The 24,649-nt window shown below is 46.2% G+C and overlaps 1 protein-coding gene across 1 annotated transcript in view; it reads right to left on the reverse strand.

The window, feature by feature from the left end:
• Positions 1-24,649, reverse strand: part of astn1 (astrotactin 1) — a 2,710,576-nt gene that overhangs the window by 461,041 nt on the left and 2,224,886 nt on the right. The window contains exon 16 of the mRNA XM_078561790.1: positions 11,697-11,885. Within this exon, the coding sequence (XP_078417916.1) occupies positions 11,697-11,885 (189 nt within the window). The remainder of the gene's footprint in view (positions 1-11,696; positions 11,886-24,649) is intronic.

Raw genomic sequence — 24,649 nt, forward strand, 5'->3', positions numbered from 1 at the left:
TGAGGCCAGATGGAGATGTGAGGGTTTGTGAGAGAGATTGAGTGGTGATGTCCCTTGATCTGGCAGTGAGTGAGATGCCAGTGAATGTGTGATGGTCATGTGAGTGTGTGAGTTTAGGGTGATGAGATGGATGTCTTACCCTGGTGGCACGGGTGAGACCATTCATCTTCTATCTGCATTGGATGGCCCAACCTCTTCTGTGCAGCATTGGCGCTGATCACCACTGCCATCGCCCTACCAAGCTGGAGTGGCAATGTTGCTGCCTCTCCTGCGGCCAGAGTGGGGGTAGAGGACCATCACACCGAGCCTTCACAGCATCCAAAAGAAGCTCGAGGGATGTGTCACTAAACCTGGGGGCTGCAGTCTTCTTGCCTTTCGGGTCCATATCTTATTTGCAGCGGTCCTGGGCTGGAAGCACTGAGAGGTGTGCTTGCGGCTGTACTTAAAATGTGATGCGTGGTGTGATGACGCGACGAGGTGACCTGGGGTGGTGGGGAGGGTTGGTGAATCGAAGCCCACCTACCATCGAAGTGGTGTGTTTCCCGGGAATGCATAATTAATGCTGAGGGGTTGGGATGCTATGGCGTGAGAAGCCACCATTGCAGCCAGCAGGTAAAACATCACTTTACCCATCCGCTACCGCACTTAGTCCAAATCTGAGACGATTCCACCCAGCATGTACTCACAGGCACCAATACTGCAGGCACAGTGGGTCCAAAAATCTGCAGCTCTTCCAGCAGACCCCCACCATGACTCCAGTGGGGGTGCATTGGGAAGTCCCAGAACTCGGCACGCTGGGGCCTGGTGTTTCCGGGGTGTCTAGTGAGGGGCTGGTCCTATGCTGGCCTCTACTGGGAGGGACAAGGATGGGAATGGGAAGGGATTACGAAATTCCAATGCTGAGAGTTCTCATATCTCCAGCTTCTCAGTCAGTGAATGTATCATCGACCCAAATGGCCTGACCTTGCTGGGCAGCGATTGGGTTGGGGAGGGGAGCGGGCAAATAGACAGGCTATGATATCAACCTGGACTCCTGAAGAAAGATAAACTGACCTTCTTTAAAACAAATTAAACACTGTCTCCTTATACAAAATAAAACCCATGGCGAAAATTCTTCCATTATCCAGACTATACCCCACCCCCTCCATCCCCCTAACACCCATCATGATATAACACAAAAACAGAAAATGCTGGAAAAACTCAGCAGGTCTGGCAGCATCTGTGGATAGAGGAACATAGTTAATGTTTCGAGTCCGTTTGACCCTCTGAAGAAGGGTCATACTGATTCAGAATGTTAACTCTGTTCCTCTCTCCACAGATGCTGCCAGACCTGCTGAGCTTTCCCAGCGTTTTTTTGTTTTTGTTTCAGACTTCCAGCATCTGCAGTATTTTGCTTTTATCTTAAGACAGGACACAGTTTGGAGTCTTTTCAGCAAGTGGGGTGCCCATGGTGCACCCGCAGCGGCACAGGTGCCCACCACTAGGGTTTAAAGTTTGAGCCTGCCTCCAGGTCCAAAAGGTTTGATGAGTGCCAACAGACAGTCCCAGCCACGATGCCCCTTTCTGTGGGTTTGTTCGCCCCAGGGATATGCAGACAGGCACAGACTCAGCTCAGTACTGAATCTTCCCGCATCTCTCAGGCAAGGAAGGGGACATTCTTTAATTGAATTTTCTTCTTACCGAGTATAAGTGATGCTCAAGAGCCAATAAAACGGGAAATATTTATGTCTGACACGGCCAGACTCATAATTTAACTTAAAAATCTATTATGTGTAATGTATCCTTGAAAGTATATTAAATGTCACAATAAATACGTTATAGGCTTAAGATGAATGGAACCAAACAGAATGCCTGGCTGGAAACACAGAACAAATGCCCCTTTCCCTCAGACCCTACTTAGAAAGCTGCACTCTCACCAAATAAATTACAGCTATATAACTGCAGGGCTGCTTGATGGATTGTACAGTGAAACAGCCATTGGACTCTCTCTGAGTGATGCAGTTTAGTATAAACTGTCATTTTCTTTTGTTATTTAAAGTCTAAGGAGACAAAAGATCAACAAGGAAGGTCGTTAGCATGTTAGAAGGGCACCTCACACACAATAGGAGACACTGTGGGGGGAGACAGACAGCTACCTGCAGAGTGTACCTATTCCAGACTTATTTTAAAATTGGTATAATTCACTAACATTCTCAAACTAAAAAAGCACTGTTGGGAACCTGGCTTAAAAAGGCAGTTTGTTATTTGTGCTTCGTTTACTGTTATTAATAATACGTTCCTCCCTCTTTTTGATGCACGCAGATGCTTTTATAAAAGATTTTTCACTTCACATTGAATTCAGATTATTTTATAAATCCTCCATTTTATCAGCTATTTTTCACATCAACTGTAAACTGGAAGTCAGTAATGTCAGCTTCAGAGGCAACCTTATTGTATCTGCTCAGCCAGGGTGAATAGGTGAAAGGAAATGAGGCAATAAAATTATTATCCGATCAGTAATATACAGTTTCCATGGTGCCTGAGGCGCACAGTTCACTGATGTACTTACATGGCGTGCAGCATAGCTGGGAGAGGTGGGAAGGGAATAGAGTTAACGTTTATCCCTTCCACTCAATAGTTGAACACTGGGGGCTGGAATTTTCCCTCCCAAGTCAGGAGCGCAGAGTCGAGAAAGTCCCCGTCTCCGTGAACCTGACTCGGGAGAAAGTGCCCGAAAGTTGGATTTTCTTCCCAGGTGGGAGGTGAGGTTCGGGGTGGTTTGCTAGGTGTAAACTGTAGTTGGGCCCGCCAACCATGGAAACAATGTGGAGGCAGGGCCGGAGGTGAGCTGCTTATAAGGCCACCCCCATGCCATCTCATTTCCCTGAGCCCCCATCCCCATGGGCCCCTCACACCCTCTATGCCAACCTATGCCCCTCTACCTGCTCCCATGGCCCCTCATATGCCCCATTCCAACCTATGACCCACTATCCAACCCCATGACCTTTCATACCCTCCATGCCAACTTAGTGCCAACTCATGCCAACCCACAATTCATCTCCATAGTCCTTTATAGCCCCGATGCCAACTTATGCTAACCCATGATCTCTCACACCTGCATAGCTCTTTATAACTCCTGTGCCAACTTAGTGCCAGCTCATACTAACCTCTGCTCCATACTTACCACCCTTTGCACTTATACCCTCCATGACAACTCACCAAGCATCCACAATGGGAAAACATCAGGAACCATGCTAAGATTAAATAAAATGAAGTTCTAAGTAGCTATTACAGACTTCACTATATTAAAAAACCACTCTGATGAAGCCCATTCAACACATTTAAATCCCTTCAAGTACTTAATCCCTTATAAAAACAAACATTTCCTTCAAGTATTTAATTCATTATAAAAACAAACATTTGTATTCATAACCTCACATCAAAGACTGATGCTCCAGTACAGTTGTGCAGGATTGCCAGAGGCGCCAATTTCCTGTTGAGACATTAAAACGAGGTCCTATTTGCCCTTTCGGGTGATATAAGCACTATTTTAAAGAAGAGCAATGGCGATATTCCTGGCCTCCTGGTCAATATTTATCCCTTAATCAGCATCACAAAAAACAGATTATCTGGTCACACACTGACTCACTCCCACACACTCACACTGGCACTCACTCCACCACACACACAAACTCACTAACTCTTTCCCACTTTACCCTTTACAACCTCTGAGTTGTCAATCAAACTGTGAATTTATAGGCTTCCCACTGTGATAATGATAGGTTGTGAAATCAGTCAAGCAGCAGTAATCCTATAATGATAGTCCTCACGTTTACATCAACAAACATCTATTGAAATTGCAAGCACTGATTTTTTTTTTCAACTGGAGGCTGGCTAAGTCAGGGTATTTAAATGACTTGACAGCTTGACAGTTCCAAAGACCTTATCCACTTTTTAAATGCACATTCATGCCTACTTTTAAGAATCCCAAATGATACTTGACCTCTCCCAAATGACCTCTCCCTCTATCTCTACAAATAATTCCAGCAGGTTTAGACCTTTTCCTTAAATGTCTAAGCCCACATGTCAGGTTTTAGGAACATGGCTGACCAAGATGGCTTCTGTTTCAAGAAAGCTGCACTTTTAAATGTGCAGAGGCCCCTGTGAACAATGGATGCATGAAATACCTCCTCTCCCCATTACCCCCCACCAGGGAAAATGGTGGGTACCAAGTTCAGATTCTGGGCTCCGGCACCATATAGACCAAGGTGCAGAGCCCTCTGAGGTAATAAAATATCAGGCCTGAGTGATTTTAGCAGGGGGCCTTAGCATAGATTGGGGACTGGAATTAAATGAAAGAAAGAAAGACCTGTAATTATATAGCAGTTTCCACAGCCACCAGATGTCTCAAAGTGCTGTACAGCAAATGAGATACTTTTAAAGTGTAGCCACTGTAATAACGTAGGAAACATGTCAGCCAATTTGCACACGGCAAGTGATAATGACCAGATAATCTGTTTTTTTGTGATGCTGATTAAGGGATAAATATTGACCAGGAGGCCAGGAATATCGCCCCTGCTCTTCTTTAAAATAGTGCTCGCATCACCCGAAAGGGCAAATGGGACCTCGGTTTAATGTCTCAACAGGAAATTGGCACCTCTGGAAATCCAGCATGACTGCACTGGGGCATCAGTATATATCAGGCCTGTGAAGCCCCTTTATGTGGCCCCCGCTGCCATTGCTCAAAATGGTGGTAAGACAGGAAAGTGAAATTCAAAATTTTGCAAGGGGCTGCTCCTCCAATCACAAGCCCTTCTTTTGCCACATTTGCTGCTGATATGGAGAGAAACAGTCGCAGACTGGAGCAGCAGTGAACACCAGTGGCAGTGAGTGTGCTGAGGGCTGCTGGGTGCAGTGGGCCCAGTTTGGGGAGTAGAAGTTGCAGCAGGCCCTGGGTGGAGTGGGGGGTGGGGGGGTGGGGGGCGGGTGGTAGCGGGAGAGAGAAGGTGCAGCAGGCCTGGGCCCGGGGAGTGAGAAGGTGCAGTGGGACCATGGAAGGGGGGGTTGGGGGAGGGGAGAAAGTGTGGCGGGCCTGGGTAGACGAACAGTCTGCCTGGCTGGAGGGAGAGGTGCTGCAGTGTGTGTGTGTGTGTGTGTGTGTGGAAGAGAGAGGGTGAGTGAATGTATGTGTGTGGGAAAGAGTTAGTGAGTTTGTGTGTGTGTGTGGGGGAAAGAGTGAGTGACAGTGTGAGAATGTGGGAGAGAGTGAGTGTTAGTGTTTGGGGGAGAGAATGAGTAGGCATGTAGGAGAAAGATAGTGAGTGTGTGTGAGGGAAAGAGTGAGTGATTGTGTGAGTGTGTGGAAGAGAGCGAGTGAGTGTGTGAGAGTAAGTGAGAGAATGAGTGAGTGTATGTGTTTGGGGGAGAGAATGAGTGGGCGTGTAGGAGAGGGATAGTGAGTGTGTGTGAGGGAAAGAGTGAGGGATTGTGTGTGTGTGTGGAAGAGAGTGAGTGAGTGTGTGAGAGTAAGCGAGAGAGTGAGTGAGAGAGTGCGAGAGGCTGTGGGAGAGAGCATGGGAGAGAAGGTGAGAGAGAGTGTGGGAGAGAGTAAGTGATTGTGCCTGACTCACTCCCAGTCTCTGGATTCTCAGTCACCCTCACCCCCACACACTAACGCATACTCTCATTCACTCTCACAGTGAGTGAGGGTGAGTGAGTAAACACCCTGGCCTGAATTTTACCCTTGGCAGGCGTGCGTGATCGGCGGGCCCAGGAGCAGCCAGGAAATGGGCCACCGATCATGATTGGCCCCAGACCGCGATTTCACACTGACTGGGCCAATTAATGGGCAGCCAGCGTGAAATGTGCGCTGAAACGCTCAGCGCTGCCGGGGTGGGGGTGGGAGGAGGGCGGGCAGTGATGTCACTGCGGGGGCAGGTGAGGGCTGCGAGAGAGATCCCTGAAGGCAGACAGCGGCCTCAGGGAGCGGCAGACCTACAAAACGATGAAGTAAAGGTGTAAAAAGCTGCAAATAAATGTCCATGCATCCCAATTAAGCACCTGAAAGCGTATCTCATAAAAATACCGTCCATAGATTTTCATTTTCATTTTATTTCATAACAGAGACTTCTTCCTGCCCTTGGATGAGGTTTGATGAAAAATGTAAAGTCCGCCTGGCTGATTCGCCCGTCCGCCAAACGTAAGGTTGGACGGGCCACGAAAAATCAGAGACAATTGCGCCGTTAATGGGCTTAATTGCCCTCTTAATTGTCAGGGGGCACGCTTCCGACTTTTGCGCACACCCGCCAAGTGAAATATTACGCGAGTGCGCAATGACGTCAGGACACTCTGCCCTACGCCATCTTGCGCGATTTTACGCCCGATCGGGTCGGGTGCGCATCCGCCCACGGGATGTAAAATTCTGCCCCCCGAGACTGGGAGTGAGCCGGACGCACACACTCTCACCCTCTTACAGTCCAATGGTCATTTTTATTAATTACTCTTTTTTAAAAAAAAAAATCAATTTATTGCTTTGGCATTGCTTCAATTTTGCTCAGCAAGTTGCTTCTTTTCTTCATACTCAACTTTGTCTTTCCAAAATCTCCTTCATCGGCCCCGAGGACAGGGAGAAAATGAAAATGTGGCCTCCCACGCAAAAAAGGTTGGACAGGCCTGGTGTAGGTTGTTGCACCTTAGTCCTAGAGTGGGACTTGAACCTATTGCCTCCTGACTCAGTGCTCTCAGCTTAGTCATGGCTGTGGGTGGAACAGGAGGGTTAAGACAAGAAGAAAGCCAAGTCCAATAATAATCATGTGTTAATAATACGGAATTTGGATTTTTATAAGCATTATTCCCCAAAGAGAGATTTTTTTTCCTTGCTATTAATTCTTTATGTCAGTTCCCTGATGTACCACTGCAACATTTCAGTTATTACTGATTTGCCAATCCTCTAGGATTGTCCTGGAGTCACTAGGAATTCAAGATTAATTTCCTGAACACTGCTGTGAGAAAAAATCATAGAGTAATTAAAACGAGCTTTTTTAAAAAAAAAAATTCTTGAACACTTTTAATTATCATCCGTGAAAATATTGGCGATGATGAATGAGAAAAAGGCTATTTGACTTGGTGGGAGTGGGTGGTTGATGACAGGGAGTCAAGTGATGAAATCTCCAGGAGATGGCGTTACCCACATGTGGAGCTCAACATGTTAGAGAAAAAAGATCTCAGTAATTACTTTTTGTTCATCATAATTTCTTGTTCCAGAGCAGAAAATAATAGAGCAGGATTTGTTTCTGGTATTTTGGGAAACCCACATTCTCAACCGTTTCCATAGGTCCCCAAGCTCTGCTGCTTCAAAGCAGCCCTCAAACAGAAACACTTGTATTTTTATTTTGTTTTATTGTGTCTCTGGAGGTGCTATCTTTCGGATGAGATGTCGAACAGAAGCCCCATCTGCCTGCCCAGGCGGATTTGAAGGATCCCATGGTACTATTTCGAAGCAGAGCAGGGGAGTTATCCCCTGTGCCCTGGTGAAGATTTTATCCCTCAATCAATATCACAGAAGCAGATTATCTGGTCATTATCACGTTGCTGTTTGTGGGAGCTTGCTGTGCGCATATTGGCCACTGTGTTTCCTACATTGCAACAATGACTACACCTCAAGAGTAATTCATGGGCTATAAAGTGCTTTGAGACATCCTGCGGTCATGAAAGACATTAAATAAATGGAAGCCTTTCTTTCTCTGAAAGATATTCCAAGTTGTTTCATGTACTTTTTGGGAGTGCAGTGACTAATCGTAAGTTGGCAAACATATCAACCAGTTTGCACGCAGACAAAAAGCAATGAGGTCAGTGCAGTTAAGATGAGGAATGCCAAGGTTGGTTTCATGTCATAGCCTCCACAGTTATCTATATTGCCATTCCAGGATATATGACTGGGCTATCCATTAGCAACGTGACTAGAGTGACTCAAAAACAGATGGACTGCACCTGAGGCTCCCCAAACTGGCTGAAGCTTGGTGATTTTTACTGAATGATCAGAAACATTTTCTTCACCTCTCTGAAGAAGAGCCATACAGTCTCAAAACATTAGCTCTGTTTCTCTCTCCACAGATGCTGCCAGACCTGCTGAGTTTTTTCCAGCATTTTCTGTTTTTATTTCAGATTTTCAGCATCCGTAGTGTTTTGCTTTTATTAAAAACATTTTCTTGCTATTTTTCTCTTTAAACTGGAGGAACAAAAGTACTCTGGGATGTCCCTTTCTCTTTTAGTATTCGAGTCCCTGCTCATCTGTCCTGAATTTGCGCTGCATCCAGTGGACTAGTTGACAGTACCCACAACACTGGCATTTACCAGACAATGCAAAAAATTGCCCAGGTATGTCCGGTTCACTAAAAGCAGGACAAGTCCAATCTGACCATTCACCGCCCCATCATTCCATTCTCAATCATCAGCAAAGTTACGGAAATTGTTGTTGGCAGTGCCAACAAGCGGCACTATTCAGCAATAAGCTGCTCACCGATGCACAGTTTGGGTTCTGCCAGAGACACTCAACTCTAGATCCCATACAGTCTTGCTCCAAACGTGGTGAAAGGAGCTGAGCTCCAGAGGTTAGATGAGATTGACGACCCTTGACATCATTTGATAACATTTGACTTAGTGTAGCATCAAGAAACCCTAACAAAACTGAAGTCAATGGGAATCAGGGGCAATACTCTGGTTGGACTTATACTTAGCACAATGGAAGATGGCTGTTGTTATTGAAGGCCAACCATCACAGTTCCAGGACATCACTGCAGGAGTTCCTCAGGGTAATGTCCTAGGGCCCAACCATCTTCAGCTGCTTCATCAATGACCTTCCCTCAATTATTAGGTCAAAAGTGGAAATCTGCACTGATGATTGCACAGTATTCAATATCATTCGCACCTCCTCAGATACTGAAGCAGTTCATGCCATATGCAACAAGACCTGGACAATATCCAGGCTGGAGGTGATAAATGGCAAGTAACATTCACACCACACAAGTGCCAGGAAATGACCACATTGAACAAGAGAGAATCTAACCATCTCCACTTGACATTCAATGGCATTACCATCACTGAATCCCCCACTATCAACTTCCTGGGGGTTACCATTGATGAACAGCTTAACTGGATCAGCCATATGAATACTGTGGCTACAAGAGCAGGTCAAAGGCTGGGAATTCTGAGGTAAGTAACTCACCTCCTGGCTTCCCAAAGCCTGTCCACCATCTACAAGGCACAAGTTAGGAGTGTGATGGAATACTCCCCACTTGCCTGGATGAGCGCAGCACCCACAACACTCAATAAACTCAACAATGTCCAGGACAAAGCAAATTACTTGATTGGCATCCCATCCACCACCTTAAACCTACACTCCCACCGCCAGTGGCACATGGTGGCAGCAGTGTGTCATTTAGAAGGTGCACTTCCGCAAATCACTAAGGCTTCTTTGATAGCATCTACTGTATGGGAACACCACCATCTGCAAGTTCCCCTCCAAGCCATAAACGATCCTGACTTGGAACCGTATTGCTCTTCGTGCACTGTCACTGGGTCAAAAACCTGACACTCCCTTTCTGACTGCACTGCTGGACTGCTGCTGCTGTTTTTAGCTACTCCTACGAGAAGACCAGTTTTCACTGTATGTCACACCTGTCTGTCTTGTGCCATCCTCACCGGTCTGTGACCCCATTCAGCTTCACCTATGTCAACCCCTCTTTCTGCTATGCCCCCCACATGGACTACAGCGATCAAGAAAGTGGCTCACTGCCACCTTCTCAAGGGTAATTGAGAATGGGCAATAAATGCTGCTATTGCCAGCGATGCTCACATTCCATGGATAAACACTAAAAAGCAGTTTTGGAGGAAGCTTGTAGCTTAGACCCCCAAATCTACATGTTTTCTTTCATTGGACAATACAAACCCACAGTTGTTTCCTGAAACTTCCACTTCTGTGTCAGCCTGCACACACAGAACTCACAGCTTGGTGATTCTAAACACATAAATGGATGTGAAATTGAAGTGGAATTTGGTGGAAAATAGATCTAGGCTTTTAAATCTCGTCCTGACCTTTTGTTACTCAAAATCTTAACTGTGAAATGAGAAAGCTCAACTCAAGGTGAGAATCCACAGACCCAAAACTATCCGTGATTAGAACAGGGATATGGTGACATTTTGTCTGCTCTCTTCGGGTCCTTCTGTAATGTACACGTACAGGACATGCTTCCAGATGTTTCACCATCACAGTTTAGAATGCCCTGTTACAGAGAAGAGGAGCTTCTTCAGTTCCACATGTGAAATCAAGGATCCATCTGAGAGGTGGGTTTGAAGCAAAATATAGATTAGGTGGGGAAAAAAAGCCGACACAGACCTGTCAGATCAGGGCAGCCTCACCGCATCCTTCAGAAAATTTCCCACCGGGATTAAGCCTCGTGCATTGCATTGGGCACCATGACAAAGACAAAGCCTTTCTGCCTGATACCTAACAGGTTTCTGTCACAGAAATTATATTTCATCCATACTTGAGGTGGGTTAAAAAAAAAACTCAAAGCCATAAGAGGCAGTACACAGAAGAACATCTGTGCTCGAATTTGCTCCAAAGGCAGTAATCCTGCAAGAACCAGAGGGCCCGCTGAGAGCCAACCCCTGCCCTTGCTTCCAACCTCCCTGCCTCTCTCTTTCCCTGTGACTGCCACCCCTTGTAACCAAGCACTTGCTCCCCCGTACCCCCCACATTACGCACCTATAGCCTGGGTTCTCTGCGATCCCGGGACTCCTGGAGTGTCCTTCCGGCAGCAGCCACAGCCTCCTCAGTGAGGAGCGTAAGAGCTGCCAGCCTCTGATTGGTCAGCAACTCTCATTAGACAAGACTTCCACCCTCGGGCTCTTGATTCCAGTGCAAGGCCTGCTGGTGGCCGCTCCATTGCATGATTGATGTGTGGTTTGGTGAGCCTTCCTGAAAAGAGGCAGCGCAGGTCTCTCATCAGCTCTCCAGCCGGTAGGCAAGGCCCCCAATGTCACCACAAGACTCCACCCTAGATTCAGTTTTTTTTCCCCCAGTAAGACCATTGCCACAAAAGACTCTCTCACAAAACATCATTCCACCATGCAGTGCTGAATATCGACTGTCAAAGTACCTTGGCGAGCACAACAGGATGAGGTGATCATACAGGGCTGTCCAGAGTCCTATTGTAATAATACATTGTACTCAGTACAAAGGTTTCACCACTACACAAGAGCTCTTCACAGCCCAATGGTACCATCAAATAGTCCCAATTACAAATATCCCCACCACATAGGTCTTTCTAGTCCTACTGTACCACCACATTGTGCTCAGTGCAAATAGCTCCAATGCCACAAACAGTCTAATACTCTCAGAAGTTAACTTGGTCTACAACAAACTAGAGGATTATTTTGTAATATATTACTTGTGTTACATGGGTGCCAACACAACACTCTGTTGGCTCTTGCAATTATAAATTACATTGCATTTGATAAGAAATCACTTGAGATAGCTCTACTGTCCAAATGTGCATACATGTTATGAAAAGACATGCATTTGGTGAAACAACTGCATGGTGTAACTCAAGTTGTGTTAAGCAAACAGCTGGGAATTCATCTGACCCTGATAGCCCTCAAACGAAGGTTTCTTTGACCACAAATTGTTCATTTGGTTTTCAGATCCCAAGACTGACCTTTGCTAATATCTTGGTATTCCATCCTCAGCTGTCTCTGAACGGAACGATTTGGAAACCAAATGGTGCAAGTCTCCTCAAATCCATACAGTGCCTCCTGGATGTAGTGGTTGCCAAATTCCTCCAGCACCGATGCAAAGTCGCTCCTCACTGTAGCTCCATCCAAAGAATGGATCGCATGGCTGAATGCTGGAACAAAAAATAATACATACGTTAAAGACGAGATAGGCATAAACATATATTGGAGGGGGCAAAACACCAAGTTGCAAACAGAGGTAGAACTGGTATAGTATTTTGTTAGTGCAGCTGAATATATAGTTCATATCAATGTTACTGGGCATTTGAAGGTATTCTTCATGTACAGTATAGGATGTTTTGCCACAGTTGTATAGGGTGTTGGCGAGACCACATCTAGGGTACTGCGTACGATTTTGGTCTTCTTGTTTAAGAAAGGATATAAATATGTTAGAAGCAGTTCAGAGAAGGTTCAATTGAATGATACCTAGGATGGGGTGTTGGGGTTATCTTATGAGGAAAGGTTGGAAAGGCTGGGGCTGTATCCATTGGAGTTCAGAAGAATGAGAGGGGACCTTACTGAAACATATAAGATCCTGATGGGACCTGACAGGGTGGATGCTGAAAGGATGTTTCCCCTTGCGGGAGAGACTAGAGCTAGGGGACATAGATTAAAATTAAGGGCTTTCCCATTTAAGACGGAGATGAGGAGAAATTTTTCCTTTCAGAGAGGTGCGAGTCTTTGGAACTCTCTTCCCCAGAGAGCAATGGAGGCAGGGTCACTGAATATTTTTAAGGCAGAGGTAGATAGATTCTTGTCTAACAAGGAAGTCAAAGGTTAACAAGGATAGGGAAAGTGGATTTGAGGCCACAATCAGATCAGCCATGATCTTATTGAATGGTGGAGCAGGCTCGAGGGGCTGAATGGCCTACTCCTGCTCCTAATTCATATGTTTCTATGCTTTAACCCCAGGTATATTGTTATTGGAGAGTTCAAGCTGACGGTAAAATACAGTTATGTTACTTGGTGACTGAGGTGGGTGGATGGGTAAGTCAGTGAGTTGATAAGTGGGTCAGGGGTAGTTAGGGGCAGTTGGTTCTGGCCGGAAGCAGTCGAGTATGGTCAGTGGGGTAGTCAGGCGGATGCGGGCTATTTGGGCCTGGTCAGGAGGGTAGTCAGGTGGTTGTAGGGTGGTAGGGTCTGATTGGAAGGATAGTCTGGTCTGGGGTGGGGGGGGGAGGCGGTTAGCTGGGTGTTTGGGGGGATAGTCGGCTCAGGTTGGGGTTAGTTAGATGATCGGGCGTTTGTTGGGTCAGGTTGGGGGTTAGTCAGGTGGTCAGGGGGTTAGGTGGTGGGGGTTGTCAGGTGGTTGGTGATGATAGTCGGGCAGTCAGGGGTAGTCAGGTCAGGGGGGACTTAGTCACGTCGGGTCGGGAGTACATGGGTGATCAGTGGCAGTCAGGTTGGGTTAGGGGATCAGAGTGTTTGTCGGGTCGGGGAGTAGTCGGGTGGTTGGGCAGTAGTTAGGTGGTTGGTGTGGGGGTGTTTTTAGGGGTTGGTTGTAGTGCTTGGTTGAGTCACACAGCTGTTAGACCAGGTATTAAACGGTCTAACATTTCCTGGGTAAGTATGCAGATAAGACCCGCGTATCTGGCCCGAGTCTCTGCCCTGAGCTCAGCGTCAGAGATATTCACAGAGGATCGCGGGCAGCTCAGAGTCAACCCAGCAGAAGGTTCAACATCCTGAGCAATCCCCACATACGCCTGTGGACCAGAACTACCACAGGGTCCTGATATGCATCTTCCAATGTATGTCCTGTCTCTGGCGATCTGGAGACTGGAAGACTTGGGCCATTGTTTTGTTACTGTGGGAAAATCACCAGGGAGGATCGGGCACCATTTCATTCCATTAAGAGCGGCAATTTAGCTGAAAATGGAAGTTTGGAAGTCTTATGCTCAAACCTCCAAGGTTAGGAGTACTGTTTGTGGGAGTTAATTTTGATTGACTGCTTGGTTAATTCAACTAAATACAAAATGAGAATTCTCTTCCCCCCCCAGGAACATAATGAACTATAATCCAGTGGGTAGAATGCTGACTGCGTTTTGAATAAAAAATCTGAACAAAGTGGCTTTGAGTAATTCAGCTCGCAATATGTTTATCTAACAGCTAATACACTGTGCTTTTGTCATTTTCCACAATTGAAAAACAAAAGAAAATTGACTGTTGTTACCATAAAAACCGTGGAACCTGCTGGAGCAGGCAAGATGGCGGGTAGGTCAGGAAAATCGTGCTCCCTGCTGCAGGGAAAATTGTTCAGCAGTTAAGTGCCGCAGGAGGGGGTCAATGCGGGAAAGTTCCCCACTGGTGGCAGGATGTCCATTCGGCTTGTTAAGGAGCCACTTAAATCCAATTAACCACCCAGCCCACGGGGACTGAATGGTAAGTCAGGAATTACATAATATTGGGACAGGTCTCCTGTGCCTCCAGAAACCACCCCAGCAAACCCTATCATGTTTGCCAGTCGTCTACCTGGGGGTCCCTCATACGAAGACACTCAATGAACGATTGAGGGACCAGCATCAGGGAGGGGTACCAACTGAAAGACACCCACCTTGGCCTTGCATCCGACCCCTCTACTGCCCTCCCGACCTGGTAAGCAACCTCCCACTGCTGTGGCCCCCGCTTACTCTTCCAGGGATCCAGTGACGATACCTGGTGAAGGCTCCAGTGTATTACCATCAGTGTCCAATGCTCCCGGTGGCATTCTAATGGGCTGGCAGTTCTCGGGGGTGGGATTTCCATCCCTGGTTTAATCCAATGTGAGGCCCGACCCTGTCTAGCAAAGCGCCTGATTACCTGGCAATTGCATCAAGCCTCCTAGAGGGAAGTTTGTACTAGTTCTCCAGCTAGTGGGCGGGACTTCCGTCGCCAACATTAAGTGTATATGTTTGTTCATGCCTTTTTCTTAAAATAAACCAGCTATTGGATTTAAACCTGTACCTATAATAATCAACGTTTTTTTCATTCATTCACAGCATGTGGGTGTTGCTGGCTAGACCAGCATTTGTTGCCCATCCCTAATTGCCCTTGACAGTGAGCCGCCTTCTTAAACTGTTGCAACCCATGTGGTAGGTACACCCACAGGCTGTTAGGAAGGGAGCTCCGTGCTCTTGGACCAGAAGTGAAGGAACGCTGATATAGATCCCTGCCAGGCTGGTGTCTGGCTTGGAGGGGAACTGCAGGTGGTGGTGTTCCCATATGTCTGCTGCCCCTGCCCTTCTAGGTTGTAGAAGCTGCAGGTTTGAAAGGTGCTATTGAACGAACCTTAGTGAGTTGCTGCACTGCATCTTGTAGATGGCACACACTGCTACTACTGTGCGTCGATGGTTGAGGGAGTGATTGTTTAAGGTGGTGGATGGGGTGCCAAACAAGTGGGCTTCTTTGTCCTGGATGGTGTTGAGCTTCTTGAATGCTGCTGAAGCTTCACTCATCCAGGCAAGTGGGGAGTATTCCATCACACTCCTGATTTGTGCCTTGTAGGTGGTGGACAGCCTTTGGGGAGTCAGGAAGTGAGTTGCTCGCGCAGAATTCCCAGTGTCTGACGTCCTCTCGTAGCCACAGTATTTATATGGTTGGTCCAGTTCAGTTTCTGGTCAATGGTAACCCCCAGGACGTTGATAGTGGGGGATTCAGCGATGGTAATGCTATTGAACATCAAAGGAAAATGTTTAGATTCTCTCTTATTGGAGATGGTCATCACCTATTCACCATCTACAAGGCACAGCTCAAGAGTGATGAAATACCCTCCACATGGTTGGACGAGCGCAACTCCATCAACACTCAAGAAGCTCCACACCATCCAGGACAGAGAAACCTGCTTGATTGTGTTCTATAAACAAGGTGCACTGCAACGACTCACCAAGGCTCCTCCAATAACACTTTCCAACACTGCGACCTCTAGCACCTAGAAGGACAAAGGCAGCAGATGCTTGGGAACACAACCATCTGCAAGTTCCTCTTCAAGCCACTCACCATCCTGACTTGGAAATATATCACCGTTTCTTCACTGTTGCTGGGTCAAAATCCTGGAACTCCCTCTCTAACAGCACTGTGGGTGTACCTACACCACATGGACTGCAGCAGTTCAAGAAGGCAGCTCACCACCGCCTTCTCAAGGGCAATTTGGGACAGCCATGAAATGCTGGCCTTAGCAGCGATGCTCACATCCCATGAAAGAATAAAAAAATGTTATTTGCCACTTGTCAGCCCAAGCGTGAATGTTGTCCAGGTTTTGCTGCTTCCTGGCACGGACTGCTTCAGTATCCAAGAAATTGTGAATAGTTTTGAACAATGTGCACTCATCAGCAAGTGCACTCATCTGTGAGACCCTGGAATAGAGAGATGGTCATTGATGAAGCAGCTGAAGATGGTTGGGCCTAGGACACTACCCTGAGGAACTCCTGCAGTGATGTCCTAGAACTGAGGTGATTGACCTCCAACAACCACAACCATCTTCCTTTGTGCTAGGTATGACTCCAATCAGCAGAGAGTTTTCCCCTTGATTCACATTGACCCCAGTTTTGCCAGGGCTTCTTGATGTTACACTCGGTCAAATGCTATCAAAGGCAGACACTTTCACCTTACTTCTGGTGAATTCAGCTCTTTGTCTATGCTTGGATCAAGGATAATGAGGTCAGGAGCTGAGTGGCTATGGCACAAACCAAACTGAGCACCAGTGAGCAGGTTGTTGCTGAGTAAGTGCCACTTGATAGCACCTTCAATGACTCCTACCATCACTTTGCTGATGTGTGGTAATTCGATGGATTGGATTTATCCTACTTTTCATGGATTGGATATACCTGGGCAATTTTCCACATTGTTGGTTAGATGCCAGTGTTGTAGCTTGGCTAGTGGTGCAGCCAAATCTGGAGCGGAAGTCTTCAGTACTACAGCCGGGATGTTATCAGGGCCCACAGCCTTTTTTGTATCAAGTGCCTTCAGCCGTTTCTTGATAGCAAATTGGTTGAAGATTGGCATCTGTGATGCTGTGGTCCGCAGGAGGAGGCCAAGATGAATCATCCTCTCAACACTTCTGGCTGAAAATGGTCGCAAATGTCACAGCCCTGTCTTTTGCACTGATGTGCTGGGCTCCTCCGTCATTAAAGATGGCAATGTTGCTGAGCCTCCTCTACTGGTTAGTTGTTTATTTGTCCACCAACATCCATGACTGGATGTGGCAGGACGACAGAGCTGTGGTCTGATCCATCAGCTTTTGGATCACCTAGTCCTGTTCCTTAACATGCTGCTTCCATTGTTCAGCATGCATGTAAAGTCTGTGCTGTAGCTTCACTAGGTTGGCACCTCATTTTTATGTATGCTTAATGTTGCTCTATGCCTGCTCTCCGGCAGGATTGACCCCTGGTTTAATGGCAATGGTAGAGTGAAGGCCAGGCCGTGAGGTTACAGATTGTGCTCGAATACAATTTACTGCTGCTGATGGCCCACAGCGCCTCATGGATGCCCAGCTTTGAGCTGTTCTGAGTCTATCCCATTTAGCATGGTTCTAGTGCCACAGAACATGATGGATGGTATCCTCAGTGAGAAGACAACTCTTTGTAACCATAAGGATTGTGTGGTGGTCACTCCTATCAGTACAGCCATGGATAAATGTGTCTATGAAGGGTAGATTGATGAGGGCTGGGTCAAGTAGGTTTTTCCCTCTTGTTGTTTCACTCACCAACTGCTGCAGGCTAGGTCTGACAGGCCTGCTCGGTGAGTAGGGGTGTTACCAAGCCACTCATGATGATTGACATTGAAGTTTCCCACCCACGTTTAATTCTGTGCCTTTCCAATCCTCAGTGATACTTTCAAGTGGTGTGCAACATGGGGGGATACTGATTCATCAGCTAAGGGAGGACAGTAGGTGGTAATCAGAAGGAGGTTTTCTTGCTTATTTTTTACCTAATACCACAAGACCTCATGGGGTCTGGAATCAATGTTGAGGACTCCCAGGGCAACTCTTTCTTTACTGTATACCACTGTGCTGTCACCTCCAGTAGATGTGTGATGCCATGGGACAAGATATACTCAGGAGTGATGATGGCGGTGTCTGGGACATTGGCTTAAAATTATGACTCTGTGATTATGACTATGTGGGGCTGTTGCTTAATTCATGGCCAGGATTTTCCAGTCGGCGAGCGGGGGTCGGGGCCCACTCGCTGACGGGTAAAATGACGTGCGGTGACATCGGGCAGAACTCCCAACGTCACCACGTCCCATTTAAAATTTCAGGTAGGCGGGGCCGCAGCAAAATCAGCTGCATACCCGCCGACCTGTCAATGGCCAATTGAAGCCATTGACAGAGTCATTAAAGATATTAATGGACCTGCCAGTCCAACCTTAAGGTTGGCGGGCAGGCCAGGAGCCCTGGCGGGCATTAGAGAAAGCATGAACCCTCATCCATGGGTGGGATGAGGTTTCATGTAGGTTTTTAAAAATGTAATTAAACTGTATTTAAAAGTTATGGACATGTCCCAACTCATGTGACAGTGTCACATGAGGGGACATGTCAGGGAATTTTTTTTTCTATTTTTAATATTTTTCAATATGCAGCCGATCTCACTGAGGTTGCACTTAGCCTCAGGGAGATGAGTGCGCTCTTTCGTGCGCATGCGCAAAAGAGCGCAGTCTCGGTTGAGGGAAATCCCCCCCCCGACCCGCAAAGAGAGCGCACAGGAATTCCATGCGGACGTCAGGCTGGGCGGGCCTTAATTGGCTCGCCCATGTAAAATGGCGGCACGCCCCCAATTGGGGGCGCTGATCGGACATGTGCCTCTGCGCACCAACTCTTCAACTTCCTCCCCCACCACCGACGAAGGGAAAATTCTGCACCATCTGTGGGACAGCTCTCCTCATTTTGGCACAAATCCCCAGATGTTTGTGAACAGGTCGACTGGACAAGCTGTACCTTTGTTGGTTTCAGTGTCTTAATTGACACTGGTGGTCTATCCAGTTTTATTTTTATTTGACTTTTCTGTAACGGTTATACATTTCCTTTAATTCATTCATGGGATGTGGGCTTCGCTGGCTGGGCCAGCATTTATCACCCATTCCTGGTTGCCCTTGAGAAGGTTGTGGTGAGCTGCCTTCTTGAACCGCTGCAGTCCATGTGGTGTAGGTGCACCCACAGTGCTGTTAGGAAGGGAGTTCCAGGATTTTGACTCAGCGACAGTGAAGGTACGGCGATATATTTCCAGTCAGGATGGCGAATGACTTGGAGAGGAACTTCCAGTTGGTGGTATTCCCATCTGTCTGTTGTCCTTGTCCTTCTAAATGGTAGTTGTCGTGGGTTTTGAAGGTGCTGTCGAAGGAGCCTTGGTGAATTCCTGCAGTGTATCTTGTAGATGGTACACATTGCTGCCACTGTGCATTGATGGTGGAGGGAGTGAATGTTTGCGGACGGGGTGCTAATCAACCAGGGTGCTTTGTACTAGATGGTGTCAAGCTTCTTGAGTGTTGTGGGAGCTGCACTCATCAGGGCAATATACAACTAAGTGATTTGCTGGACCATTTCAGAGAGCAGTTAAGAGTCAACCAGATTGCTGGGCCTGGAATCATACGTAGGCCAGACCAGGTGAGGACGGCAAATTTGCTTTCCTGAAGGACATTAGTGAACCAGATGGGTTTTTGCGACAATCCAGTAGTCTCATGGTCACGGAGATGAGGGGTTGAATTTTACGCTGATCGGGCGGGCGCGCACCTGACCCAATTGGGCGTGAAATCGCACGAGATGATGTCGAACGAGCGGCTGACATCATCCCGCATGATATTTCAGTCGGCAGGAGCTCGTAAAAGTCGTAAGCGCCGCTGACAATCAAGAGGACGATTAAACCCATTAATGGCGCAATTGTCTGTCATTTTACATGGCCCGTCCAACTTTACGGTTGGCAGACGGGCAAATCGGCCAGGTGGCCTTTGCATTTTTCATCATACCTCATCCACAGGCGGGATAAGATATCCGTGATGAAATACCTGGAAAGGGAGTCTCCAATTTTCCCCGAACAAAATGAAATATAAAGAAATTTCTGTGGACAGCATCTTCATGAGCTAAATTTTCAGGCGACTGATTAATGGGTACTTTTTACAGCTTTTGAAACCTTCATTTTTGCTGTTTCGTGTCGTCAGCTCCCTGAGGCAGCTCTCTGCCTTCAGGGAGCTTTCTGCTGGCGCTGGCCTGTGTCCGCGTTGACATCACCGCCCATTCTCCTCCCGCCCCCAACCCGGCAGCGCTGAGCTTTTCAGCGCGCGTTTCACGCTGGTTGGCCATTAATAGGCCAGCCAATGTGAAATCGCAGCTGGGGGCCGATCGTGGCCGGCGGGTCCGGATCCCAGCCAAACCCAGGCCCGCCAATCGCGCCCGCCCGCCGAGCTGAAAATTCAGGCCTAGCTTTTTATTCCAGATTCGTTAATTAATTCAATTTAAATTCTGTCAGCTACCATGGTAAGATTCGAACTTGTGTCTTTGGAACATTAGTATGGGCCTCTGGGATTAGTAGTCCAATAATATTATCATTCCACTACTGCCTTTCAGTTTCCCTTCCAAATAAAATAAGAATGCATGTGCTGTAGCTCATATGATATATTTGCAGTGATTAAGGATCCTCTGTAATAATTCCTAGGTCATGCTATTGTTTATCTACATATTGGGCCAAATAAGTGCATTTCAGGCTGTAGGGGACACAGGCTCTATTGAAGGAGCAACCGGTGGTTCTGAACCCATGAAAATATATACTACAAAACCCTAAAATCGTGACATTCAATATACTTATTAATGTCCTGTTGTATATTTGTCAATGGCTATTCTTCCAAATTATGGTTTTCAACAGAGTTTTGTACAGCCATAAGTATAAATAACAGAAAAAAATTAGCATAGAGCAAGAAAATATAACATCGAGATGAATAATAGTATTAATAAACTCAATCCATTTGGGCATTGTGATCATTACCAACTCTGATACTCCAATTACCAGCCTGACCAAACACCTCAGCACCATTAATGATTGCAGCGACTGAATAAAGCAATCTTATTGTTCTAATACATCAAACGTATCAATTAGGCATTCCAATATTACTGTTCTCTGAGCAATAACATTCTGCTTAGAGAACTGAGTGCGAGAGCCTTTCTAAAATTCACTCAGAGAAGAATATAATTAACTGTCGGGACCCTTACAATTTTTGTTTCATGTAATCTTTTACAACAGTTTCGAGCATTAAATGCTGGTGGTATTATTTCGTTAAATTACTGTGAGGGAGCTGAATTAATATCGGGAAGGATACAGGTTGAAATCATCCTGCCAGTTGACGTCATAACCATTTTAATGACAGCCACATGGTAATTACACATAGTTACCACACAGCCATTAAAATAGCTAAATTGTGCTACGAAATGAAAACATTTTCTTAATAATTGGATTAAGAAGATTAACTCGCCGGAAACGAGGCCCATGGTATTTTTAGGTTTCTGTGCAATTAAGTTTGCAACAAAAACACTGCATGAAATCATTGCTTTTCCCAAGATCTGAAAATTAAAGTTTAGAGTAATGGGTAGAATTAGTGTCTCCAACCCACCAGGATTGCTCCTTGAATCCCAAGAATTGAAGACTAATCTCTCGGATGCTGCTGGTGGCAAAAGTCACAGCAGCAATAAAAAAGTGTCTTCTTTAAATGTTGAACTTTTTTTTTTACTAAATATAGTTATAAAAATATAGGATATGGAGAAAGTGAAAGGCTATTTGACTGGCAGTCAAGAGTCTTCCAATCAAGTAATCAGCAGAGCGTTCACTTTCCAATTATGGTGGAGGTGGAGGCAGTGCATGGTGAGTGTGGACATGACAATGACCAATAACAGGAGTTTGGGGGTGGGGTGTCTGGAGGCAACAGGTCAAGTGATGATACCTCTAGGAATATGTCCAACCAGGGGTCAAAACCATGGATAAAATTGATAGAGTGGTTGGCATGAAAGGCTCTCAGGTGGATTTTATGTTGGCGAGCATTAGGGAAGCTGGGCATCATTAACATGCTGTGTTCCTCCATCTGGCTGTTGCAATATCAGGATGGCCTAGTGCCTAACCTCAGTGGGCAAAAAAAGGAGGTCCACATGGGGTGGGATTTGAGATCACCAGGTGGGGATGGAGCCTGGGCATGGTAGATGTTCATATTATTCTAGCAGAGGCCTGAGGTACAGTCTTGATCCTCCTGGCCACACAAAAATACTTTTAGTACTTACTTCAAAGAGCTTCTTCTGCCCTTCCATCATGTTTTACTACATGAAGAATCAATGATGGGCAGTCAGCCTAGTAGGTTATTAAACCTCCATTGGGATCCTATTAATTTCCAAGACTGAAATGAATTCACAAGGTGTCTGCCTGGGTCAGATGGGTGATTCAGGCTCCATGGAAAGATAGGAAGAAACATGTTGGTGGATGGGAAGTTTGGTGGGGCAGTCCTCCACCAGCACAATTTTAACTCCACCACCAATTGGTTTGTGCCAGGCGGCAAAAGGTAAAGTCGGCCCATCTGTTATTCAGAACGTCATCAAGTATCTAAATCCCAGGGTTTGGGTTAGGCACTAAGTAGTTGCAAATGTCCTTGATCTAAAGTAAGATGCCAGGCATGTCAGAAAAGAACTAGTGAGATCAAAAAAATTCAATGCGCAGCCACTCGCTGAGACGTGAGACAAGGACACATTGCGCCTGGACATTCCAAACACCTGCAAAGGAGAGAATAGTAGCTTATTTTACCTTTGGGACAGACTTAAACTTTCATCACTGTGTAGAAAACTAATGGAATGAATCAACTAGACGTTACACACCTCAACCAATTTTTCTTCAGTGGTGAAAGTTAAAATCCATTGTAGCTTTGAAGGGATTAAGACAATTGTCAGAATGCGCCTGAATATTTACGTGAAAGCATGAACGACTACCCATTTTATGCAATAAATGTTGAACGTAAATTTACAGCAGCTTTGCCAATATAATGAAGACACTGTGTGTTTTCATTGTGATGATAGGTACACGAAACTATACTCAAACATGCAATTTTGTTCATAAATCTACATTCCCTGACCGCACCACTCCACAGGCTACCCAAAACATCCACATGACTGGGGGGGGGGGCATCAATTAGAATAGAGTGACCATCATTACCAGCCTTGAGGAAAAATCAGCTGGAGCTAGCTGGTTACATCAGCTGGCCATAGCTGATTTTTACTGGAAATAACTGAATGCAACTAGAATAACTGGTGATTATAGCTGGAGACCAGTTGGTATCCCGGCTCGTCCAGTTGGCTTTAATGGGGACACTGGAATCTTACTGGAACCATTTGATTTGTTTACTGGTTCAACTGCATACAACTGGAATAACTGGCATTTACGATGGGAAAGCAGTAGTGATTCCACTTGCCCAGTTGACTTCAGCTGTAACTATTTGAATCTTACTGAAACCAGTTGACTTCTGCTGGAACAAGTTGACAGGCAAACTGGAATCAGTTGGAATTAAGTGGAACCAGTTGCCATGTAGCTGTTTCAATGATGCTTTGAACTGGAAACTGTACCAGTTCAAGCCAACTGGACTGACTGAAGTCAAAAGAGTGCCTGAGGAAATGTGCAAGGCAAAAAGGCATTGATGTGTCAGTACACATCCTCACGTCAAGTTTGCAACGTGTTACAAAGAGTACAATGATATTTATCTCTTCACCTCACACATATAAATGTGTTCCAAAGATACAAGTTTATTAATGCTGTGCACTTAACCAGTTAAGATTTTTGATTTTTTTTTATTGCAGTAAACTGTATTATATTGAAAACTTCTCAGAATAGGAAAAAAAAATCAAAAGCATTTTTCTTAATGAGAAGCATGAAAAAAGCCATTATGGGATTGACCATTCCATTACGAGTATCTTAGTTATCATGATCCAGTGTCAATCATAACTCAGTGGTAGCATTCCTTCTATCCTCTTGTTTATTGGTGATTAGTAAATAACTTCACATTCTCTGATAACCCCTGTCAGGAATGGATAATGGTAAAACCTGCACGGACATCAGTTAAGAGCATGAGTTGAAAAGGTGGCAGATATAAGTGGTACAAAACGCTAAAAAAAACTATTACAAATACAAGTGATGAACATAAGAAATAAACATACGAACTTAAGGGATGAAGAATATAAGTAAACATTAAAATACAGGAGAAGATACCCCCTTGCTGATCTTCCCCTCTTTGGGCCATCTGTTCCCTCTCGCCAGGAATGAGCATCTCCCTCTCTCCCCCGGACTCGACAACCCCCTCCCCCTCCCACTCCCACTCATGGCTGTTCCTGGCCTCCCCTGTACATGGCTCGCCCTCTCCGTTACTCCCCGACCTGGTCCCGATCACCGAATCTCTTGTTCGGCCGTTCGCCCTCCTTCCGATGGCACCTCCCGAGCCCTTCGTGAGAATGAGCGTCTTGGGAGATGTGCTATCAGGAGGAGGGTGCGAGGCCCAACAAGAGATTCGGTGATCAAGACTATATTGGGAAGCAGCGGGAGAGGAGGGTGAGGCAAATCCTGGGGAGGAGTGGGAGAGAGAATGCAGCTGGAGGATGTCACGTCCACTACACTCTGATTGGCCAGCTTTGGAAAGAAAAAAAAAAGTTGCTTGCTGATTGGCCACAGTGTTTGTCAATCAGCGGCGTGTGGCCCAGCCCCTGCAGAAGGTGGTGCATTCTGGGTGAAGGGGGGGAAATTTTGTTTTTTTGAATTTTCCCGGCGGGGTGGGGGCAGGGATTTGACAGTTTTACTGGAGACGGGCCTGAGGCGATGGAACTGCTTTAATATCACCCGTTAAACATTCAAATAACATCTGTGCTCTTTTTTCACAGGCCGACCCTTTCCACATAATTCTT

This window comes from Cetorhinus maximus, chromosome 17 (assembly GCF_964194155.1).
Source record: "Cetorhinus maximus chromosome 17, sCetMax3.hap1.1, whole genome shotgun sequence".
In the NCBI taxonomy this organism is placed as follows: domain Eukaryota; kingdom Metazoa; phylum Chordata; class Chondrichthyes; order Lamniformes; family Cetorhinidae; genus Cetorhinus; species Cetorhinus maximus.